A 25,047-nucleotide genomic window follows, 5' to 3' on the forward strand; every position below is an offset into this window, starting at 1 on the left:
TTTCACAGAAGCTGTGCCAACCCCAGACCAGTGCTGAGTGTAAAAGAGAAAGGTTAATTTTCCCTATTGATGCTTCTGTTGTTTCCAACTACTTCTGCCGTGATTCCTCCAGGCAACAAATGAAGCATTGTGAAGTCTTTAATGGTCCTCTCAGTGGACAATTATACTTTTTTTTTTACGATGATAAATTGTGTAGTGCAGCTGATTACATTCATTTATGAAAGTGACTAAAAGCAGTGAATCAAAATTTCTTCTGTCTGGTTATGTTAAGATAACCATCAGAGCCATAATAGAAGGTGCAGTAGACCTGGAATCAGGAAACCTGGAGTTGAGCCTGGCTCTGCAGTGAGCAAGCTGTGTGACCTTGAGTGAGTGACATCACCTGGCTAAGCCTCTCTGTCCTTATCTGTACAAAAGGGAGAGTCCCGCTGCCCAGTATACTTCAGCTCGGGGAGCCGTTGGGTCTGGGAGGGGAGGCTGAATTACAGGGACGATGTTCCAAGCACCTGGGATGTTTCAAGGCACTTGTTTAGCTGGAGGTGGTTTATACTATACGTGTTCATTGTATTATTCATCTTTAGACTGTTGACACACGTTTCATACTTTGGTGGTATGTAGGATACATTTCAGAATAAATTTCTAAAGCGGTCAATAAGTACCTGCTGATAAACCTGACAAAAAGTGAATACAGTACTCTGGATCTCCTGGCAAACAATAAACCTAGGTAGAAGACAAAACAATTTTCCCTTCCAATCAAAGCATATTCTTACTGAAAAGAGCTGAATTGAGAGAGTAATCAGTGGAAATTTTGAATAAAACAAAAGGGCATATCATGCTTAGTACAGCTCCTTCCCACCCTGGTTCTCCACTCCCCCCATTTGAGGTTTTTCAGGTTTCTCTCCAGAAATAGTCTAGAAAGACAGAGAATCTTGAAAGCAGCCAGAGGGAAGCATATAGAAGCATTTTGGTGTCCACTACTTTTTTATATAAATGAAAGCACGTTACACATGCTGCTCTGTCCATGGTAATTTTTTTCATTTATCGTGGAATATCAGCTTTATGGATTTAAATTTAGTCTTTTTTGTGCTATTTCATTGTATGGACACGCTACATTTTATCTAACAAGACCTCGCTGAAAAATATTTAGGTTGTTTCTAGTTTGTGTTCTTACCCACATTTCTGTAGCAACCATCTTTGTACTTAATCTTCTCACACATGTATGAGTGTTTCTGGAGAATAAATCTCAAAGTGTAACAGATGGAACAAAACATAGATCCATTTAGACTTTAGTAAATATTGTCAAAATGGCCTCCAAAGAAACCCTATCTTTCTACCCTTCTATCAACAGACACGAGAGCGCTACTTTCCTGACACCCTGGTGAAATGTGCTGTTATTCTTTTTATTTACAAACCTAAGAGCTAAAAGTAATATTTCATGATTTGATTTACTTTTTTAAACAATAAATGAAGATAAGGCACTCTTTTTTTTTTTTTTTCCTCCAAACTTCCTGTTTGAGTCCATTGCCCATTTTCCTTTTGGTTTTTTGTTCCTTTGCTTTGTAACAGCTCTTTATATACAAGCCCTTTGCAATTATTTTTCTAAGTTTGTGTTTCTCCTTTGTTGTTGCCTGTAGTATTTTACCTCTTGCAGAAATTTTTAATTATTAGAATTTATCACATTCTTTCCGTATACAGTATAGGGGTTGTTTCTTTCTTAGAAATGTCTTTCCTACTCTAGAGCCATTATAAATATTTTCCCCACAGTTTCCTTCAGTATTTTCACTGGTTTGTTTTTAACTTTTAAATTTTTGATCAGTGTTGCTTAATTAATTTTTTTAGTGTAAGGAGTGAAGTAGGAACCCAGCTTTTTGGTTTTTCCCTGGATGTCCATCCAGTTGTCTCAACTTCATTTCTCAACTAATAAGTTTTCTTCCCACAGTTTTGAAATGCCACATTATTTGGGTTTAAAAATAGCACTGTCTGTAAACTGAAAGTTCTTGGGTAGATTAGCTAAGTCATTTCTGGCCTATTCAAGGAGCCATCAAAACAGTAGCATAAAAGAGTGTCCTTATCAGATGCCAGGCCCAGTTATAAGTGTATTTCATATTTTTGCTCGTTTAATCCACATAGCCATGCTATAAGTAAGACTGGTACTATTAGCTCCATTTACAGACAAGGACACTACAGCAGAGAAGTTAAGTAATTTCCCCAAGGTCACACTGCTTGTGCATGGCAAAGCCATGATTTGAACACCAGCAGTTTAACTTTAGGACTCAAGCTTCTATCCACACTCTCTACCTCTTCCACGAAATAGGAAACACTTTTGTGTGCCCTTCCTAAATGCCAGACATTGTTCTAAGAACTTCACATATAATAACTTACGCTTCACAACAATCCTAAGATGTACATCTTCCAGAGAAGGAGGAATTTTGCCCTACCTTTAGAGCAGCAAAGAATCAGAAAAGTGTTTGAATCAGGGCTGACCCGATCAGATTTGGGTTTTGTGACGCTCATTAGGAGCAGCGTGGAGAATGGGTGGGGGAAGGAGTGTAGACTGGTGTGTGGGAACCAGGTGTCCGGCTGGTACCACGATGCAGTGACCGTCCACCGCAGGTGTCATCCAGCGTGAGTAGGCAGTGTCCATGTGGCTTGAGAATCACTGACTAGAGGCAGTTTCCACATGCCAGGCGTGGTGCTGCCTCAGCCCTCAAGGGCAGGTACTTAGATCATCTACATTTTCAGAGGAAACCAAAGGGTTGAATGGTTTAGGACTTCACTTGTACTCACCCAGCTCGTAAGTGCTTGCTTCTAAGCACTAAGTTCACCAGCCCTCCTTATTCAGACACAGAGATTAAGCCCTTCAGACTTGGGGTGCTGGCTTGGATTTGGGCTTGGTGATTCCTTCCCCATCCTCTGCCTTCTCAGAGTTTGATAAAAATCGAGGAGATTCTGTTGATGATGTTGATAGATGTATTGTTTATATTAAAAGAATAGCTCTTTTAAAGGTTTCTTTTCAGTTTTAGGTTAACTTTTCCTCAGACTTCTGCATATTCTCCAGAAGTCATTCTGTGAACTTTTACAGTTGCTTTTATAATTGCTGTAAAGGGGAAGTTTCAGGGTCCACTACCTCCTGCACTGCTGTTAACCGCCCTCTCTCCCCGCAGATCCGAGTGATGGTGGACCTGTGCAACAGCACCAGGGGTATCTGCCTGACAGGTAAGCTGGCCCCGCGCTGGCCGCAAGCAGCTCACACGGGAAACACGTGGGCTGGCCAAGGGATCAGGGACAAAATAAACACCTAGGAACACTTTAGATTGTAAAAATACATGTTGATTTACTTTTACCAGCTGTTTCTAATGGGCTGAAAATCAATTGTAATGTAATTATGAAAAATAATATTTTCAGCATTGCTATAGAAATAGAGCCATAAAAAATAACCAGGTCTTGGGTAATTAGAAATATGTGCTCCCTTGAACTGAGGCCATAGCTGTTTTCCTTATTCCCATTAGTTTTTTAAAAGGGATAAGAAAGGAAGAAGGGAAGGAAGGAAGGAATGCAGGCAGGCAGGCAGGCAGGAAGGAAGGAAGGCAGGCAGGCAGGCCTTGCTAAGTAGTAGGGATCTCTTACCAGAAGTAATTCTTTCCCTACATCCTGCATATAGCTTGAATGGGAAGCTCTAGACGCAAACTCCTCATTAGTCAAGAAGACATTTTTTATGAGAAGTGCTCTGTGTGGTGCCTGCTGTGCTGGGTGGGACTGAAGGCTGGTCACACTCTACCCTACTCCACTCAATGAATCCTGAGCAAATAAGAAGGAGGGAATTAACCTTGAGGCACCTCAAGCTTTGGGATCTGAAATGGTTGATGGGGGAGGGGGGGCGAGGAAGAGGGGAGTGGTTTTGATGTGGTTATACCAGAGACCTGATTCCCATCTTCAGGGAGGGACGCCTGCCTCCTGCCTTCAGAAGCTCACAGGGGGAACACGGGTACTGGCCAAAGGGCTAGGGACACAATAAACACCTATGAACACTTTAGGTTATAAACATACACATTGGTTTACTGTTACCAGATGTTTTTAATAGGACTGAAAATCAACTCTAATATAATTATGAAAAATAATATTTTCAGTATTGTCATAGTAGTATGGCCATGGAGAGTAACTAGGTCTTAGGTAATTAGAAATGCATGCTCCCTTGAACGGAGGCCAATCACCCAATTCATTGCCCCACCCCTCCACTCCCACCAGGCACTAACCCGGCCCAAGATTGGGCCTGCGGTGCCTGATTCCAGACACTGCATTTCCTGCCTCTTTGGAGGGGGTGTAACATTCCGAGGAAGCAGAGGGAAATTATTTTTGCATTAAACGTCTATTATGGAGAGGCTCAGATCAAAATGGCAGAGTACAAAAAGCCTGAGCTCACTTCTTCCCACGGACACACCAAAACTACAACTACCTGTAGAAAGACTATGTCTAAGAATGGCATGAGGACTAGCAGAGCAGATTTTCTACAACTAAGGATATAAAGAAAAGGACACATTGAGACTGGTAGGAGGGGCAGAGACACAGCTGAGTCAGAACCTACACCCCCAGTGCAGCAACCCAGAAGCAGGAGGGATGTCACAACTGCAGGGGTCCCCCCAGAGGAGCGAGGGGCCTGAGCCCCACATCAGGCCTCTCGCCTGGGGCACCTGCACAGGGAAGCTGAGCCCACATGACACCTGGCTTTGAAAACCAGTGGAGCTGACATCCAGCTGAGCTGGAGGGCTATGGGAAACCAAGACTCAGCTCCTGAAGGGCTTGCACACAAACTCCCTAGCTCTGACTCCCAGCACAGAGGCAGAGCTTGAAAAGTGCTTAGTCATCTGAGAAGGAGACTCATTGACTCATTTTAGGGCGTTTGCTAGAGGAGCAGGGATCTGAGGATCTTTCTCTAGGGATGGAAGTGCTGACAGATAGCATTTCATCTTCACTCCCCACCTAGCTGGCTCGGCAATGGCAGGCACCATTTCCATCACTCTCCATCAGCCTTACTAACACTGTGTGCCCCACCCTGAGGACCACTCCATCAGGCCCCTCCAAAGTGGCTCCCACTCCAGGGGGCCAGCCCCACCCACCAATATGCCTGCAGTGGTCATGGCCCAACCACAACAGGAGGGTGGACACAGCCTACACGGGATTCCCCTGGGGCATCTGGCTCTGGTGACTGGGAGTGGATTGTAGCACTGAGCCCCACAGGATACCTTCCACTCTTTCAAGACCAGGAGATGTAGCTGACATACCTAATACATAGAAACAAACACAGAGAGGCAAAATGAAGAGACGAAGGAATATCTTCCAAATGGAAAAAAAAAGACAAAACATCAGAAAAGGAACTAAATTAAAGAGAAATAAGCAATTAACAAGATAAAAAGTTCAAAGTATAAACATGTGCACTGACTCCAGAGAACAATGGATTAACTTAGTGAGAACTTCAACAAAGAGAGAAAAAATATAAAAAAGAACTAATCAGAACTGAAGAATACAATAACTGAAATGAAAAATACACTAGAGGGAATCAACAGCAGATTAGAGGATGCAGAACAGATCAGTGATCTGGAAGACAGGGTAGTGGAAATCACCTAATCAGAGCAGCAAAAAGAAAAAGGAATTTTTAAAAAATGAGATAGTTTAAGGGACCTCTGGGTCAAGTGCACTAACATTTGCATTACAGGTGTCCCAGAAGAGTAAGAAGAGAGAGAAAGGGACAGAAAACCCACGTAAAGAAATAATGCCTGGAAACTTCCCTAACTGGGCAAAGGAAACAGACATCCAAGTCCAGGAAGCAGAGAGATGCCCCCAAAAGATAAACCCAAAGAGGCCCACAACAAGAGACATTATAGTTAAAATGTCAAAAGTTAAAGATAGAGAGAGAATCTTAAAAGCATCAAGAAAAAATTAGTTATGTACAAGGGAACCCCCACGAGATTATCAGATGATTTTTCAGCAGAAACTTTGCAAGCCAGAAGGGAGTTGCACCATATATTGTAAATACTACAAGGAAAAAAATTACAACCAAAAATAGTTTACCCAGCAAGGTTATCACTCAGAATTGAAGGAGATGTAGAGTTTCCCAGACAAGCAAAAGCTTTTAAAGGAGTTCATTACCACTGGACAGGCCTTATAAGAAATGTTAAAGGGTCTTTATTATTATTTTTTTATTGAAGTATAGTCAGTTTATATTGTTGTATTAATTCCTGGTGTACAGCATAGTGATTCAGTTATACACACACACACATATATATTCCTTTTCATATTCTTTTTCATTGTAGGATTTTGTAAGATACTGAATATAGATTCCTGTGCTATATAGTAGGACCTTATTGTTCATCTATTTTATATATAGTATCTACAAATCTCAGACTCCCAATTTATCCCTCCACCCTCCCCTTCCCCCCCTGGTAACCATAAGTTTGTTTTCAATGTCTGTGAGTCTATCTCTGTTTTGTAAATAAGTTCTGTTTTTAAGATTCCACATATAAGTGATATCACATGGTATTTTTCTTTCCCTTTCTGGCTTATTTCACTTAGTATGATGATCTCCAGTTCCATCTATGTTGCTGAAAATGGCATTATTTTATTCTTTTTTATGGCTGAGTAGTATTCCAGTGTGTGTGTGTGTATGTGTGTGTGTGTGTGTGTGTGTATTACATCTCTATCCAGTCATTTGTTGATGGACATTTATATTGCTTCCATGTCTTGGCTATTGTAAATAGTGCTGCTATGAACATTGGGTTTTTTTCCAGATATATGCCCAGAAGTGGGATTGCTGGATAATAAGGTAAGACTGTTTTCAGTTCTTTAAGGAATCTCCATACTGTTTTCCATAATGGCTGCACCAAACTACATTCCCACCAACAATGTAGGAGGGTTCCCTTTTCTCCACACCCTCTCCAGCATTTATCATTTGTGGACTTTTTAACGATGGGCATTCTGACTGGTGTAAGGTGATACCTCATTGTAGGTTTGATTTGCATTTCTCTGATAATTAGCTCAATGCGCACTTGAAGAGAATGTATGTTTTGGTGTTTTGGGATGTAATGTCCTCAAAATATCAATTAAGTCTAACTGTTCTATTGTGTCATTTAGCAACTCCATTGCCTTACTGATTTTCTGTCTGGAAGATCCATCCAATGATGTTAGTAGTGTGTTAAAGTCTCCTACTATTACTGTATTCAAAGGGACTTCTTCAAATGAAAAAGAAAAGGCCATAACTAGAAATTAGAAAGTTATGAAAAAAAAAATCATTGGTAAAGGCAAACACATAGGAAAGGTAGAGGATCAACCACCTATAAAGATAGTATTAAGGTTAAAAGGAAGAAGTAGTAAAAAAAAAATTATGTCTAATTAAGTGATACACAAATAAAAAGATGTAAAATGTGACGTCAGAAACATAAAATGAAGGGAGGAGACATAAAACTGTAGTACTTTTAGAATGCACTCAAACTTAAGTGACCTTCAACTTAAAATAGACTGCTATTTACATAAATTGTTATATATGAACCTCTAACTAAGGAGGTAAAAGATCTATAGCTGGAAAACTACAAGACACTGATGAAAGAAACTGAAGATGACACAAACAGATCGAAAGATACACTGTACTCATGGATTGAAAGAATAAATAAAATGACCATACTACCCAAGGCAATCTACAGAGTCAATGTAATCCCTATCAAAATGCCAATGGCATTTTTCACAGAACTGAAACAAATAATCCTAAAATTTGCATGGAACCACAAATAACCCCAAATAGCAAAACAATCTTAAGAAAGAAGAGCAAAGGACTCTGTGATTTGAAACTATATTACGAAGATACAGTAATCAAAACTGTAGGGTTCTGGCACAGAAACAGACGACATAGATCCATGGAACAGAATAGAGAGGCTGGAAATAAACTCATGCTTACACAGGCAATTAATTTTTGACAGGAGCCAAGAACAGAAGTGGAGAAAAGACAGTCTCTTAAATAAATGATGTTGGGGAAGCTGGACAGCCCCACACACAGGATCCAAACAGGACCACTTTCTTACACTATATGCAAAAATAAACTCAAGATGGATTAATGACTTAAATATAAGACCTGAATCCATAAAACTCCTAAAAGAAAACACAGGCAGTATACTCTATGACATCAGTCTTAGCAATATTTTTTTTAGCTCTGTCTTCACAGGCAAGGGCAACAAAAGCAAAAATAAACAAATGGGACTACATCAAGCTTTTTAAAGCTTTTGCACAATGAAGGAAACTGAACAAAAAGGCAACCAAACAAATGGGAGAAGATATTTGCCAATGATATATTTGATAAGGGGTTAATATGCAAAATATATAAAGAACTCAACTCAACTCAAAAAACAAACAATTCAATTAAAAAAATGGGCAGAGGACATTTTTCCAAGGAAGACATACAGGTGACCAACAGACACATGAAAAGATGCTCAACATCACTAATTGTCAGGGAAATGCAAATCAAAACCACAGTGAGATCACCTCACTCCTCTGTCAGAATGGCTATTATCAAAAAGACAACTAAAAACGTGTGTCAAAAAGATAGAGAGAAGGGAAGCCTCATGCGTACTGTTGGTGGGAATGTAAATTGGTGCAGCCACTGTGGAAAACAGTATGTAGGTTCCTCAAAAAGTTAAAAATAGAACTACTATATGGTCCAGAAATTCCACTTCTGGGTATTTATTTGAAAAAAATAAAAAACTAATTAGAAAATAATATATGCACCCCTATGTTCATTGCAGCATTATTACAGCAGCCAAAATATGGAAGCAACCTAAATGCCCATCGATAGATGAATGGATAAAGAAGATACACACACACACACACAATAGAGTATAATGGAGTACTATTCATCCCTTAAAAAGAATGAAATCTTGCCATTTATGACAACATGGATGGACCTAGAGGGTATAATGCTAACTGAAATAAGTCTGACAGAGAAAGACAAATATTCTATTTCACTTATATGTGGAATCCAAAAAACAAAACAAATGAACAAACATAACAAAACAAACAGGATTATGGATACAGAGACCAAATGGGTGGTTGCCAGAGGGGAGAGGGGTTGGGGGATAAGTGAAATACATGAGGGAGATTAAGGGGTGCAAACTTCCAGTTATAAAATACATAAGTCATAGGGATGTAATGTTCAGCACAGGGAATATAGTATTATTGCAGTAACTTTATATGGTGACAGATGGTTACTAGACTTACCATGGTGACCAATTTGTAATGTATATAAGTGTTGAAGCACTATGTAGTACGCCTGAAACTAATATAATATTGTACGTCAACTCTACTTTAACTAAAAAAAGAAAAAAAGAAAAAAATCTATTATGAAGTAAATGCACAGCTCTCACGGACTTTAAAGATAACCACAAGACTTTGAAGCCATCTGAAGCTTTTATTGGGTCTCCTCAGTCTATGACCCCAGGCTCTGGGGAGGCCCCAGTCACTTCACAGAGCTACACTGGTGGAGGCTGAGAAACTGTGCACAGTGCACACGGAGTTATAAGAAACCTCTTCTGGATTATTCTCCCCAGTACCTCTCCTTACCTGCCATGCATCAGGAAGTCTGTGTGAGTTGGCTGAGTGACTAAACCTGTGATTTATGTAGGTGGTTAATGGGGATGATGGACTGGTAAGAAAGATGCTTCCCAGAGGAACCCCAAGTCCAAGTCTGACTCTTGTTCATTTAGTTTAGCCTCAGAGAGAAAAGCTGTAATCCTGTGGCTTCTTGGAAAATGCTAATTGAATTACTTAAGTCACACTTTGGCCCTCACATAAAATTAAATACCTTCTGAACAGCTTGGTCCTTTATTCTGAAATCCTTGTGGCTTAATAAGCACTTTTCTTCCATCTCTGGAAGTCCTTTTTCAGCGTTCCCATGTGTGACAGTAATGAGCGCTGGAGAAATGCTCAAATGGATGGAATTACAGGCACAAAAGCCCTTTTGAGAGGCACAGGAAAAACCTCTTCCTTTTTTATTTTTATAGCGATAGAATGAGAGCAGGGCTGTTCAGTGAATGCGGGCTGGAGCCATTGAGAGCACTTAGGGAAGATTGGCGGGATCGCATCTGTGCTGGAGACGAGTTGAGGAGGTTATTCTTTGGCACCTCAAAATGCTTTTCAAAAGCCAGCACCTTCTTCTTTCATGCCAGTTTGAAATTGGGCCTCCTTTTACACAGAAAGCTCTTCAATTAAAACTTAGATGTGAAAAGTACAAGTTGCAAAGCGAGGTGGTGCCTTGGAATAGACCAGACTGCCGAGATTGGGGGCGGGGAGCACAGGACCCAGGACTGAACTGGGCAACTTTAGTGGGAGGAGCAGAGAGCCTGGGTCCAGAGCCCCCAGAAAATGCCCTCAGGAAGGGTTTCCAGGGCAGACCCTGGGCTTGAGGTCTGAGAACAAGATCTAGCTTTACACTGGATTCATCTTTGAAAAGGCAGGTGTTTGTGACTTGAGGCTAGTCCAGATGTGACCATGAAACCCTATTCTGGTTCCTTTTCCAGGACTTGGGTGTGGCTGTTATGGGGACAAGGATAGATGCTGTGTCATTTTGTGCAGCCTGTGACATCTCAGGTGAATAGTGGGGGCAGTTCACTAGCTAGAGGAGTTAGGGGGTTTTGCTAGTGCAGAATTTGTCAAACAACATGGTTTTCTGGATGCGTCTTACCCCTGAGCCCAGATGGCCTTGGGACCCCAGAGGCATCTTCTGGAAGAGCAGGTATCTTGAAGAAGGCAGCTTCTTTGGTAATTCTTCACTTCTAGTGGCCTCCACATACAGGCTTGTTGGAAAATCTCTAAACCATCATATTGCTAAACTGCTTGTTGGGACAGAGGTGCTTCCAATCCGCAGTGCCCATTCTCCTGGCAGCCAAGTCACTCCAGCCCCCTGATAGCACTCCTTATCCTACACCCAGGCAGGCATTAGTAATGGATCACAGTTACTGCCGAGCATGGCCTCAGGTCTCAGGTCATTCTTTTCTAGTGTTGCAAAAAGTTGTACTAATTGATTAGAACTGGCACTTGAAATAAAACCTATTTGCCATCCCTACTCTTTCTTAAGGTTGCATGACCATAATCCAAAGTTGACGTGCACCAAATAAATGAGATTGGACCAAAGCTGCAGCTTAATGGGGTCATGTAAGGAAAGACAGATACCTTTCCACGTCAGGTGCCCTAGGACTGGCAGAATAGCTGGCAGCAGGGGTGGTTGCAGAGGGTGTACCAGCATACAAAGGGTGGGAACCGAGACCCCAAAGGTACAGCCCGTGCCACCCTTGGTAAACAGATGGACAGGCCATTCTCAGGAGCAGCTCGTGCAGCTGATGATGTTTTCACTCGACTGGCCTCACTGAGCAGACTAGCTGGTTGTTTAGGGTAGGTGGATTCAGGCTGTGGGTGTGAGAGCTCAGATCCTCCCAGGTGGTCCCTTAAGGAGCGCCAGGCATGCCTGCCTCCCAAGGGAAAGGGAGTTCCACACCCACTTTGACCAGAGCTCCTGTCTAGCCCTGAAGCTGTGGCTGACATGAATCCAAGCCCCAGGGAGTCCTTGCTGAGAGTAGGCGCAGAAGAAAATCAGGATACAGACCTCAGAGGTGCTCCAGGCCTGGTGGTATCAGGTTTATGAAGTTTCATCTTTTACTAGCTCTTTCTATGGTAGCAGAACCAGACTGGATTTTTTGGCTTCTTTTTTTTTTTTTTTTCCCCTCTTGCAGCAAAAACTTAGGAAATGTGTAGCTGTTTCCCCTGTGGTCATTATTGGGCTAAGCAGGTAACTTGGGTCAGGCAACACCAGTTCTGACACCATCCCAGGGTAAAAGAGGGGCTACTAAAAGGAGATTAGAGATAACGCATCTTCTCCTGTGATTTGGAATGGCTGTGGCAGGAGGAGTCGAGGGTCAGGTTTTCTAGAGGCCTGTAGCGTTAGCCACTGGCCAGTGTCTGCCCTTGAAGTCAGGAAAAGAGATTTACATTTTTTATCATTCCCCGTAACTATGATGCTTGTACTTCCTGTCTTGCCCCTCACAGGCCCGGGGGTCTCAGCCACCCTGTGACTCAGGAATGCAGCGCACACACCCAGCCCTAGCCCTCCCTGCACTTGTGCCTGGGCCCTGCCAGCGTGGAAGGGATCACAGGGGCAGGGATCACAGGGGCAGGCGGGGGAAAGCCATCCTGGGGAGGCGGGGGCGCGGTAGGAGGCGGGACCACGTATGAACCAGGCCTCAGAGCCTCTGGGGCATGCCCCACTGTCCCGTTGGATTCCACTTACAAAACACGAATTCAAAGGTAAAACGGCCAAGAACTTCCAGACAACCACCACAGAGCATTTGCACCCAAGCAGGAGCCCCTTCTAGCGTGGGCCGTGTAGAAGTGCACTGGTAGCAGGCACAGGAAACAGCCCTGCGCAGTGTTAACGTGAACGCGGCTGCCCGCGTGTGTTCCCAGAGGGTCTGTGATTCCAGAAGTGGAGAAGGCTCAGGAGTGGAAAAAACGTCCTGAAAGACAGTTTTCTAAATGGCCAGTTGGCGCACATTATTTGACATTTGACTTCATGATAATGATGCATACTGGGGGCTTCTTCCAGGTGTAAAGGCCTTGGGCAGCGCCACTGGCATCCCGGGCACACTGGGACAGAGGTCCCCCATCACGGTAGCGCCCTGCTCATGAGCTCGTTGAAACTGCCGTTCTTTCTCTTCTGAAATTCTCTTCACAGTGAGCTTCAGGGTATGGGACCTGCTGAATTCCCTCCTCCGCCTTCTGATCACTCTTTCTTTCCTGGTGCTTCTTCCATCACCTGCCTCCCTCCAGCTGGGGTGTGTCCCCCTCTCTACATCCCTAAATTTGGCTCAGACATTTCACTCTCACCTCAAGGCTAGTAGCTCCCAAGCTTTCTAGGGTCAGAAACCCCTTACAGGACCTGCTTACTGATGCTGAGTGATTCTTCTCCCCGAAAATTTTCCGTTTGAGTTGGGGGTACCTGGGACCATCTGCATCCCAGTCACCTGTGGTGCTTGGTAAAAATGCAGGTTGCTGGGTCTCACTCTGAATCCAAACTGAATCAATCTTCAGATGGGGCCCAGGTATCTGCATTTTCACAAGAATTCTAGTTGATTCTATGGATTCAAATAACTAAGAACTGTAGCCATGGGGTGTCAGTGGACCTCAGGTTAATGTCAGGAAACCCTAGTCTAAACACTTCATCATAGTGACAACCTTGGCCATGACTAATGTGTCCTAAGCATACAGCTCCAGCCAGGACCTCTCCAATAACCTCACTGCCTGGAAATGGTTATTGGACCCAGGCAAACGTGCGCCATCTGGTGGTAAACTGACCACATTGACTGCAGGCTACACTGACCCTAGAAAACGTGTGCCGTTTTCAGCAAATCTTTTTGCCCAAGGTAGGACTGTATGTATTGAAAGCATACTTTCCAGCACTTATTCTTCCAAAAGGCTTCGTATTTGTCAAATAGTTTTATCGGTATCCAGGCTCCCAGTCATTTGAGAGGACTCCTCTTTTGCCTCCTATCCAGTCATGGAGTCCTGCCCATTCTTCTGCTGAAATACCTCTTGAATTTCTAGCTCTACTGTCACCAACCACTTTTATCCACAACCTTGTCCCAAACTTTAACTGCAAGAGATCCTCTGGGTATTTTCTCCCTGCACCCCTTTCTCTCTCTCTCCCTCACATCTCATTACCTAGTTCCATTTTCCATCTACGGAGATCATCTCAAATCACACTGACTTAGTGTCAACCTCCTGCTTAACGTTCTGTACTGTCGCTCCTCTCTGCCTCGCAGACACTGTCTACACCTCTCCACTTGGCCTTCAAGTGCTGCTGCCTCATACCCTCTGCCAAGTACTTCCACCTCATCTCTACATGCTCCAGCTTGGCCCGTCTCCTCCTTTCTTTCACCCTGAATCATGCGGGCTCCCACCCTGTACCTCTGCTCCAGCTGAGAAATTTGAGATCAGGTAACAGATACCTCTCTTAGTGTATAATTACCTAAGGATCTAAGGGGTTCAGATGAATCATTTACACATAAGCTAACAAAACAGTTTTACTTCTACATCTGTGTGAGATGCCCAGCCTTGCCTCTCAGCCGTCTCAGGCCTGTGGTGTCTTCAGAGCCACAGACAGACTGTGTGGGCCCAGATTTCCCCGGTATCCCTGTAGGGGTTTGCTTCTCAGCTCCTCCCTCCTTATCTCATTGTGGTTTCAAAGTATCTGTGTGCCCCAGATAGGTTGTAAACACAACAAACACAAAGACATAGATGTCTACTTGTTGGTAGATTTGGGTGCACATAGTAAGTGCTCAGTAAATGGTGGTTTTCTGAAAAGTCACAAGCTTGGATTTTTAGAAAGACCTTCCCACTCCAATGTTGGTGGTTGTTACGTGTGGTCTGGAGAAACAAAAGACCCCCAGTGGCTCATGTTACAACTTCACTGACTCGTCTGAGTGCTTAAATAGGATAATTGACACAAAGACTCTATCTGTAGAAGTAAAACTGTTTTGTTAGCTTATGTGTAAATGATGCATCTGAACCCCTTAGATCCTTGGGTAATTATACACTAAGAGAGGTATCTGTTACCTGATCTCAAATTTCTCAGGCTATTTCATGCAACAAAATAGAGATCCAGGGAACCAGATTCTGCTTATATGTCCCCTGGGCAGCCTCGAGACGACAAATTGGCTGGATAAGAGCACCTGGGACTGCTCTCAGGACAGCCAGCTCTCAGTCCTGCAAAGACAGCACTTCCATCTGCTGCCACTTACCTGTGCCAGAGCTGCACTAGGGCCTGCCTGCAACGTCACCAAACCTCATTTAAATCTGTTGATTGCTTGAAAGATGGCTGATTTGTGAATCTATACTGAAGCCATTTAGAAATTATTCTTGGTCCATTGGAACTTAAGCAAAAGTGGTTTTGATTGGCAAATAGTTCTTTGCTGAATTGTTTTTAAGGATCTTTGGGCAAATATGCTGAGTTCTAAATAAAAGGCACAGGGCGGTTCCGTAGGGCCCGTGGATGATTAGCACATTTTAAGATGGGAAGGTGCTCTTTGTTTTGGGGATTGTGATGCTGGCTTCATTTTCTTCCATCTGTGGTTTACCATTAATTTTTTTTTTTTTTTCTGTTGTAGGACCACCTGGCCCACCAGGTAAGAGCCCGTGGATTGGATTTTCCTGATTCATGGGGAGGATATGTGTGGCTGGCTCTGCAGGATTTCTCAGAAGGGACTGAGGGAGGAGGGGGAGGAGTCTGGAGGTGGCCTTCACTATGACCATGACCCCCTCCTTCTCTCTACCCCCGTGACCAGCTCTCCCATCCTCTCCCACTTGAGAATCTGCCACCACCATTCCCCACCTGTCACTGCTTCCGGAGAGGGTAGGGAAGGTGGAGAAGGAAAGGAAGAAGCAGAAGTCCTCGAAAAGGCATCAATGCTAATTGTCCAGTATCACTGGCTAAACAAAATCACATTCACTTCAGTGAATATTTTTGAAATTTTCCCGTTTCCCATATTTTGATATAGGACCTCCAGGAACTGGTGGGTTACCAGGATACAATGGATCAGATGGACTGCCTGGTCCCCAGGGCCCAAAAGGCGAAAAAGGAGCAAATGGAAAAAGAGGAAAAATGGGTATTTTGACAGTCTTCTAATTAATTGCCTTGTTTTTTGTCTCCATTTTTTTTTAATTGAACTATAGTTGGCTAGAATGTGTCAATCTCTGGTGTACAGCATATTGTCCATACATATCCATGATGGCCTTTTGGATGAGCCAGAGCCAGTACAGTGGGGACAGCACAGCGTCTGGGCACGCAGAGCTGGCTAACTCTGGCCTGGAAGCTGCTGTGTTCTGGGGTGGCAAAGGCCTTCTCTGTGATCCCACCCTGATGAAGGTTTATATCCACCTAGAGAAGCAGTCTGCCTGGGAACTGATGTCTGCTTCTCTGCTTGCTCTGACGCAGACAGAGAGATGGAGGGGCAGGAGTGGGCATCCCCGGGGAGGAGCACTGCCTGGGCTGTGATGGCTATATGTGCTGATGCCCCAAGTTCTTTCAAGGGTGACTTCCTGCCCTGCCATCTCACTAACTCGTCCTGCCCAGCAAATTGTTGTGTTTGAAGATCAGTTGGCTAATTTTGACCCTAGGGTTTGCTGGCTGGTGGAATAGCTAGAATGATTGGAGGAGAGAGGCAGCATCCAGGCCTCCTCGAGGCTGGCTCAGGTCATGCAGTCAAGGTCTCCTGTCCAGGGGCCACAGGACAATTACAGAGATGTGGCTGGCATGTCCAAGGGACTTTCTGTCCCCTGCTATAAGCAGCGGCATTGTCACCACCCAAGCAAAGGCTTGGAAGCGCCAAGATATCGGTTGTGTCAGAGAGCAGTGAGAGGCAGGGGCTCACGCAGGGCCTGGCAGGCGGCTGGGGGCTGGAGCGGGGCAAGTTCTGAGGGGCTCTGAGCACCAGTCCTGGGGAGTCCATGGAGAAGGCCAGGCAGAGTCACCTGAAGAAAGCTGGTGTGTGGCACAGTGGAGGCTCAAAAGCAGGGGTAGAGACCCCTCAGGAGACTTCAAGGGAGGCCCAGCTCTTAGCCACTGCAGAAGGTGGAGGCGCCACCCACCGTCTTGTTTACTTTGAACCTCTTATTTCTGTTGCCCCAACTCATCTGGCAGGCCCCAGGCTAGAAGTAGTACTAGAACACTCTTCCAGACAACACAGTAACCCCTTCCAGCATCTCGGCTCTTATTCCCATAAACAATTTAAGTGAGAGCCAGTGGAGAGAAAGAAAATTGTTGAGGGGCTCTGCCACTTGGCAGAAGCCTACATGCCTGTGTTCCCAGGGACAGCCTCTGTGAAAATGGTCCCACACGGCCCATGTCAGCTCAGTCCCCAGAAAGCCAGCAATTATAGCCTGAATTGTGGAGCAGGATGGACCCTCACATGTTGGATAATAATTATAATTATAAATGAACACCAGCATCAAATAACGATGGCCATCAGCATGCAGACACTTGGTTTACCCCAAAAGATGCCAGAAATGTGATCCAGTCCTGAGGATTCAGTAATGAGTATGACGAGGGCCAACTATAGGGGAAGGGGACAACCACGCAGCACTGGGCGTGGGGCAAGTGAGAAAGGGATGGTTTCCAAAGAGGTTTGAGACAGACCCCTGGCTGCGAGGAGATGTACTTAGCAGGCAGCACACAAGCCAGGGAATACAAAAAAGAAAAGCTCATTTATTTCTGTAAGACATATTCATGTGGCAGGTACAATGCTAGATGGTAGAGATCCAGAAATGAAAGAGCTAACACAGTCTCTGCCTTCGTGAGGCTGACATTCTAGTCTGGGCAGATTGACAATAAACAAGATATGTAAGCAGAATATACTGACTGTTAGTTACACGGTGCTAAGTGCTAAAGAGAAAAACCAGAGTGAGGGGAGGGGCTGAGAAGGGTGTGGGGCTGGGGAGCGCCTGGAGATTGGGAGGCCAGGTGAGGCTGCCTAAGAAGGCACCTTTGACCAAACACCTGGAGCAGGAGTGCGCCCAACGAGAGGGTTCCAGAGGAGTCTGTGTGCCAGCGGAAGCTGAAGAGCAACGGTGAAGCCAGGACGATGGACAGAGAGGCTGAGACGTGATTGTGGCCAAGCTGAGACCAGAGCAGCAACAAGGCCAAACCAGGTTGGCCCTGGGCATTTTAAGAACTGAGGTTGGCCCTGGCAGCTGTGCTGAGGGAGGCTGCAGGAGGGAAGGGAGGAGGCCTGAAGCAGGAGACAGCCGCGGAGGAATGGGAAGGTGCCGGATTCTGTTTATGGGTAAAGGCTGGCCAAATCCTTCACTTCCTGGAGATCCCACAGGAGCTGTGGCAAAGACACAGACACTCCTGTAGCCATCTCCCAGTGAAGGGGCCTCCTGGGATCAGCAACATTAGAACAAGAAGCCTCCACTAAGGTTGAGAACAGAACTTGAGTCACCAAGGGTCCCAGCCAGGCCCCAGTGGGGAAGGGGAAGACCAGCTACCATCCTAGATGTATAAAGGCAAAGGTTATTTGAAAAGCCTGGCTCTCTGGATAGGTTGTTGGAAGCCCTGCTCAGCCGTGGGCCAGCTCAGATTCTAGCCTGGACCATGAGACTCCAGAGCAAGGCCTGTGCTGTCTCTGTCACCCTGCCAAAGCCCCAGGGCTGTGCTTTCCCTCCCCTGCCTCCTTCCTGAGCCCAGGATGGGTTCCCATCCCACCCAGCAATCAGTGTAATTGCCGGGAATGGGAGGATGGACCAGAGCTGGCAGGGCCACAGAGGGGAAATGAGTGAGAGCAGTGAGAAGCCACAGAGGGGTTTCTGCGGCTGCTGCATGGAGGACACACTGGAGCCGGCACACAAGTGGAGACAGGAGACAGTTCAGAAGCTACCAAATGTGCAGGCGAAAGGGATGGCAGGCGGGGTTGTGGAAAGGCCGATGGAGCTGAGTGCCATTTTGGGGTGAATCAGCAAATATAAGGGAAGCAGATATAAGGACGAGGGGGAGGGAAGCACCAAGACTGACTCCAAGGTCTTTGTCCTGCCTGACTGCTTGTCCCTGAAGTGGGGAGCCCCAGACAGACTTAGTTCCAGGGAGACAGTCATGTCTCAGCATGGGATGGGCTGAGCTTGAGATGCCTTTAGATGTCCAGGAGGAGATGTCAGGGGGCTTTGGAGATGCAGGTCTGTAGTAGGAGACCCCAGGGCTGGAGGTGTACACAGGGCGTCACCCGAGGCAATGGGCTTTTGGGCCAGGGCGTGGTCCACTGGGGAGCGAGCCACCAGGAGAGGAGAGCCTGGGCCGAGCCCTGAGAATTGACAGCATATGGTGACCAAGTAGAAGGGGATGAGCCAGCAAAGGAGGCCAAGGACAGACTGAGCTGCCGGAGGAACACCAGGAGAGTGTGGGAACGTTCGGCAGCATTTACTGGGCAGGTTCCAAAGTGCTAGCGGGGAAACAAAATGGATGCAGCCCCTGTCCTGGAACTTCCCGTCTTTGATGGGGAGGCTGACATAAATAGTCAGCAGTCACACACCTGTCATCACAAAGTGAGACACAGGTTCAAAGGAGAGAACAGGGTGTTTGAGGTGTTGTGCAGAGAGGGAGGGTTGGCAGGTGACGTCTGGGGTCAGACCTGAAGGGTGAGGGTGAGGCAGAGGGTGGCCCGGGTGGAGAGAGCACGCCTGTAAAGGCCAGGCCAGTGCAGTGGGGGCCGGAGCGCGACGAGGCGAGGCGGGAGGCCGGGGCCAGGCCCTTCCAGAGCCTTCAGGTTAGTGGTTTGGGCCTCCCTGTCAGCCGCAGGGTCTCGCACAGGATGTGACCTGCTGGGCCAGGGTGGTGGCCATGGAGAAGGATGGGCCGATGTTTCAGCTGAGAGTTCTGGGATCATTAGCGGTTTGCCAGGCAGGGGTGGGAGAGGGGAGGAGTGGGAGCGCATTCCAGAAAGAGGGAACAACCAGTGCTGTTTCCAAAAAGGGAGAGAAGGGACAGGACTCGGTTAGGCCGGACTGTGCCCTCTAGCAGTGAGCCTCTGAACAAAACAGTAAAAGCTGACATTTACTGTTGGGCATCTGCCAATTCCTCTCCTGCACTGACCCTCACTTAGTCTTCACAGCAACCTTAAGGAGATGGATATTTTTGTTAACGTATTTTTTCCAGATGAAGAAGCCTTATCTTTCTGCTTCCCAGATAGGACAGGCCCACCCTGGCCCCGGGGCCTTTGCACTGCTGTACTTCTTCCCTTCCTGTGACTCGTTCTTCCCATGGTGCTGATCGCAGCTCATATATCACCTCTTCTTCCAGATCATCCCTGACCTCTGTGACCCGGCCTCATTGACTCTGTCACATTCCCCGTTCCCTTCCAAAACATATATCCTTCCCTGAAATTTTCTCCGTGGGTTGTTTCTTGATGTGTTGATGGTCTGACTCCCTAGGGAGAACGTGAGGTCAGTGAGAACCTGGCCATGTCTGTCTTGCTTAGTCCCGACCTCCCGAGCCTGGAACACCCAGCACAGGAGGGCAATCAAGACACTGTAAACTAACGGAAACAACTTGTCCAACATCCAAAAGCTAATAAGTGGAGGAGGTGGGACTTGGGTCAGGTCTGACTCCTGGACTCCTGCTCTTAAACATGACTACACTAAACTCCCCGACTTGAGGGGTCTGGGCCTGAGCTGTGAGAGCCATGTTCCTGGAGGTGCCACACAGCAGGAGAGGGCAGGAAACCTGGGCCTGGAGAGTGATGCTGTTACTTGTCGAAGGATGCTGCTGAGCCCGACGCTGAGTCTTTCCGGAGTGGGGGAGGGTGACAGCCCTTCAGAAGGCCCACACGACACGTGTGAAAACTCACAGTTCAATGAGTGATGACCTGCCAGGCAGACAGAACCGTCCCTGCTCCCTAGGCAGACGGGAGATGCAAAAGGACTTCTGGGAGTACCTGCCTCAAGCCCGGACTGGCTCTGAGGCCCTGGGCAGGTCACTCCATCACTGGACTTGGTCTCCTCATCTGCCCGCTGAGGAGATGGGGTTCCAACCCCTCTAACATAGTTTCCAGTTTTTAACGAGCCTGCTGTAGGGTTTGTCTGTGAGGGAGAGACTAGGTCTTGTATATCCAGTTGTTTGGCACAGCTCCCAGCCAGCCCCAGCTGAGACTCAGTAAATAATGGGTGAATGAAGAATGAATGAATGAATGAATGACAGAATATAGTTTCCATCTATAGGGGTTTATAGTCCAGTTGAAAGAGAAGATGTGGTTTATACACAGCATGAGTCAATAACTGGTTGTTCCAATATGAAGATGCTTTATCCTACATGGCAGGGGATGCTGCCAGAAGAAAAATCTGGACTTTCCTGTGCAGATAGTGAACATATAGGACCCTGTGTAGAGAATGGGTTGTACAATAGAGCCAGGTGTAGAGGACAAGGGAGAGACGTGGATTCAGCCTCTTGGAAGTAAGCAGAGAGAAGGGGAGGACAGAAAGGCCACGCCCAGAGGAACTGCCAGTGAGGCTGGTCCTGGGTACCCCAGGGGACCCAGGCAAGGCTGGGGTGGGGCCAGGGCCTTCAGCTCTCAGTCTGCAGGAGCCACCACGGGCTCTTGAGAAGAGTAACCTGATGAAATCAGAGTGTAGTGCTCTAGACCAACAGGAGACTGAAATATCAAGAGAGCCTTCAGTTTCTGACCTTAGGAATGCTAAGAGCAAGCGTGGAGCAGCACAGAGCAAGAGCCTGAAAGCTTGGTTTTGTTCCTGGCTCTTCCACTTACCAGCTGTTACTTAATCACTCTGTGCCACAGTTACCTTATCTGTAAAATGGGAGCAATAATAGTATTGACCGCACAGTGTCCTTAGGAAGATTAATTACTATAAAGATAAAGCACTTAGAATAGAGCAAGTGCTATATTAGTGTTAGATATTACTGTTTTGTTGTTCTAAGAATGGGGAAGGAAATCTGAGTGGAAATGCCTACATTTATTGGAAAACACCGACTTAGATTTGGAGAGAAAAACTGGACCTAAAGTAGACTTGAAATGTCAATTGTGCAACTAGCAGCTCACGAAGTTTGACATTCTGCACCCCAAAATGAAGCAGTTTCTTTCTCTCCATCTGCCTCTCGCTTTCTCACTGAAGAGTTAATGCTTCAGTGTCTTCTCTAAAAATCGAGTCCCCATAAAAACAGAAATAAATACCCTCCTCCTGATTCATCCCAGACCTGGGTTTTGTGCAACACCCTCCGGCTCCCTTTCCTCCACCTCAGTCAGTGACAGATGGCCCTGCCAAAAATACGATGTCCTCCCTCACCTCCTGCAGTGAAGATGACAGCGTTGACCCCAGCTAATCACACAACCCCAAACTTGAAAGCTGGGAAAATGGCCTGTTTGGAGTGGGCGCCACTGGAGAAGGGAAACAGAAGAGAGCCACATCAAGTGCACGAGCCTGGTGAGCAGAATCTGGCCTTTCTTCTCGGGCAGAATGTGCTGACTCCAGGCCGGCCAGGAGTCATGGGACGAATCATGCCAGGGTCCCGGGCACACCGTGCACGGCCGAGTCAGGACGACATGGAAGGTGCCACACTCGGGTCCTCTGATGCTGATTTTGATGAGGCGGGGGTGTACTTCTGATGCACAGCAGCCAGTGCCTGGCCAACCAAGATGAGGAAAAACTTTGTCGAAGATAGCAAAGACTGCAGGGAGACTAAACGTCCCCCACCCTTTCTTAATAAAAGCTGGAAAATGAGCGTGCACACACAGCTGAGAGTTAAAATACATCCGTCAGCAAAAGTCCTCAGTGTCTTGAGCTCTACATCCTGCCCCTTTGCGGGCTGCAGTATAGTGGCTGCATTACAGAATGAACGTTTTCCAATTTCACACCTGGCCTTTTTGAAGGGAGAAAAAAAGGCATAAGAGAAAGGGATAAAAGGAAAGAAGGAGAATCAAATGATGATGTGGAAAGGCTCTTTGTAACTAGAGTAAATGCCTGAAAAAGAAAACCCTGAAGTAACTAGCAGGTACCGTTTCCCTGAGCGTTGCTGAATGTGGGTCATGCGACACCTTTAGAAGGGCTCAGTTATACTTGGTGCCTTGTGCTGGCTGGACTCCATGGCAACGTCCTCGTCTTTTGTGTCCTTCAGATAATGCACCAGATTGCCTATTTAAAACACTGACAAAAGAATGTCCTCTCATGCAGAGGTCCCTGATGAAGGGCTCTCCTTCAGTGAGTGAACCACTTTCCAGCAAGGTGTCCTGATGACTGTGGGTGGGGAGGACCCACGGCGACAGGACTGCAGTGCTGTCATGAGCCTTGCCCCACCTGAGAGGCACTCCTTGCCCCTGTGTGACTGGATTCACGGCAGAGCCAGCGCCCACCGTGGAGGGGTTCCACTGTTCTTCCTCACATCCTTGTCCACGTGTCCCCAGCTACTCCATCAGCGCAACACGCCCAAGGTCACCCCTGGAAGAGGCAGGGAACCCAGGGCCTCTGACCTCCATCAGCAGTTGAACTGCATGGTTTTTGCTGAAATTTTTTATTTTTTTAACAGTTGGCTAAAACCTAGCAAACGTTTTTTTGTTCCCTACATTTTCTAACAGTGATCAGCACTTTAAGATTCTTTCCTACACTGCTGTCTTCCCTGGGATAGTCTGTGTAGGGTCCCTTGAATATGGAAGAGCAGAATCCATTCTGAATATGTGTCACTCCCTTGGCGTAGAGGACAGGTGCTAAGCGCTCCAGGTGTATGTTTTAGGGAGTAATTGCCTTTGATGACCGTGCAGAGTGTTCCGGCAGCCTCTGTGGTGTGCTGTGATATAATAAACTTCCCGTTGCTGAAGGAGCTTGAGAAGAGCCAGTTGGGTGGTGGAGAGAGGCTTTCAGAGCTGGATGGGAGGTTAATCTAAACGACCTCTAAGGTGCCTTCCAACCAAGACGTCTGTGATTCTCTTGGGACAGTTACATTGGAACCCTGTGGGGCTGGTAGGAAGTTTGGGCTGGGGTTCAAATTTTGTTTTAAAGCTGAAGGGAGGACAGTTGCGGTGCCAGAAGGATGACAATTTGAAAATGGGGATGGGCCATGCTGATGGGGCAGGGGAGAGGGGTGAATGGGCAGTCTCTCAGCTGTACCTTAGCTCGAACCTGAAAGAAGGGGCATGGGACTGGCAGGATAATTAGAAAAATCAATGGACCCTGAGCCCTCTTGGTCTATGGAGGTTGAGAGGAAGTAAAGTTTTGCCCTAAAACACGCCTCTGGCTCTTCCTTGTTGCCTGAAATCTCTACCACTTTGAACAATCTCTCTATTGAGCAATATCTCCAGGAGGCTCTTGTCAAAATGAGCAAATGGCCCCCACAATAGGGTATCTTGTTAACTGACCCATATCTGGCAAGACCTTTGCACAATATTAGGCAATCACTTTCCGCCTCAGGGCCACCGTGTCCCTAGGTGCTCACGAGTTCTAGTAGCTTTTTTATAGATGTTCTTCATAAACTGCCCATGTCATCTGCAAATGAAGACGATTTCAATTCATTCTTTCCTATCTGTTTGCCTTTGTTTCTTTTTCCTTCGCTTCATAGCAGTGGCTAGGACCTTCAGTACAGTGTAGTCAAAAAAAAGTGACGAGAGTATGTACCCTTGTCTTATTCCTGATCTTAGGGGGAAAGCGTTTAGCCTTCTGTCATTAAGAATGACGTTAGCTGTAGGTATTTTCATAGAAGCCCCTTTTCAGATTGAGGCAGTTTCCGTCTGTTCCTAGGTTGATGAGAATTTTCCTTAAGAATAAGTGTTGAAATTTATCAAATGTCTTTTCTGCATCCATCAAGATGATCATGTGGGTTTTTTTCTTTCTTAAACTGTTCATAGGCTGCATTACATTGACTAGCTGATTCAAATTCGGGACTATTCTGGTAGGCAGTTAAACTAGCTACTGCTCATCTCAGTCCTTCTGAAGCTTACTTCTAAGCTTTGTTGCAATGGCTCCACAGCAGCCTGGACTCTTGGGCTAATACAGCCTCACTCCTGAGACAGGACTTTCCAAGGACTCTCTCCCACACCTCACCACATTCTGAGAGCACTCTGCCTTGACCGGTGGGAATGAGATCCCCGCCCTGTGCAAGCTCTGAGAGCTGAGCAACAAACGGCTCTCTGTTCATCCTTTTCCCTGCCGTGTAGCATTTCTCCCTGCAGAGACGACTGCTCAGCCAAAGACTCAAGGAAGCCTCTCTCAAGTCTGCCAGCTCTCCTTCTACACAACTACCTCCTCTCCCGTATCCTGTCTCACGAACTCCAGCCACCTCTGCCTCCCCAAACTCTAGTTTTTGTCTCCTCACCTCAGCGAAATTGCTGGGCTTTGTTTGTGTACCCCCACCCTGTGCTGCTGTCTGGAAACTGCCTGCCAGCAGTGAGCCCCGGCAGTCACGTTGTGCACATAGTTTGCTTCCTTTCTCCCAGGGATCAGAACGCTGTTCTGCCCTTAGCCCAAGCTGAGATGAGT

The 25,047-nt window shown here is 46.3% G+C and overlaps 1 protein-coding gene across 1 annotated transcript in view; it reads left to right on the forward strand.

The window, feature by feature from the left end:
* The window catches only part of GLDN (gliomedin), a 55,645-nt gene that overhangs the window by 18,829 nt on the left and 11,769 nt on the right, over positions 1 to 25,047 (forward strand). The window contains exons 2-4 of the mRNA XM_010969519.3: positions 3,165 to 3,216; positions 15,192 to 15,209; positions 15,582 to 15,689. Of these exons, the coding sequence (XP_010967821.3) occupies positions 3,165 to 3,216; positions 15,192 to 15,209; positions 15,582 to 15,689 (178 nt within the window). The remainder of the gene's footprint in view (positions 1 to 3,164; positions 3,217 to 15,191; positions 15,210 to 15,581; positions 15,690 to 25,047) is intronic.

This window comes from Camelus bactrianus, chromosome 6 (genome assembly GCF_048773025.1).
Source record: "Camelus bactrianus isolate YW-2024 breed Bactrian camel chromosome 6, ASM4877302v1, whole genome shotgun sequence".
Classification (NCBI taxonomy): Eukaryota; Metazoa; Chordata; class Mammalia; order Artiodactyla; family Camelidae; genus Camelus; species Camelus bactrianus.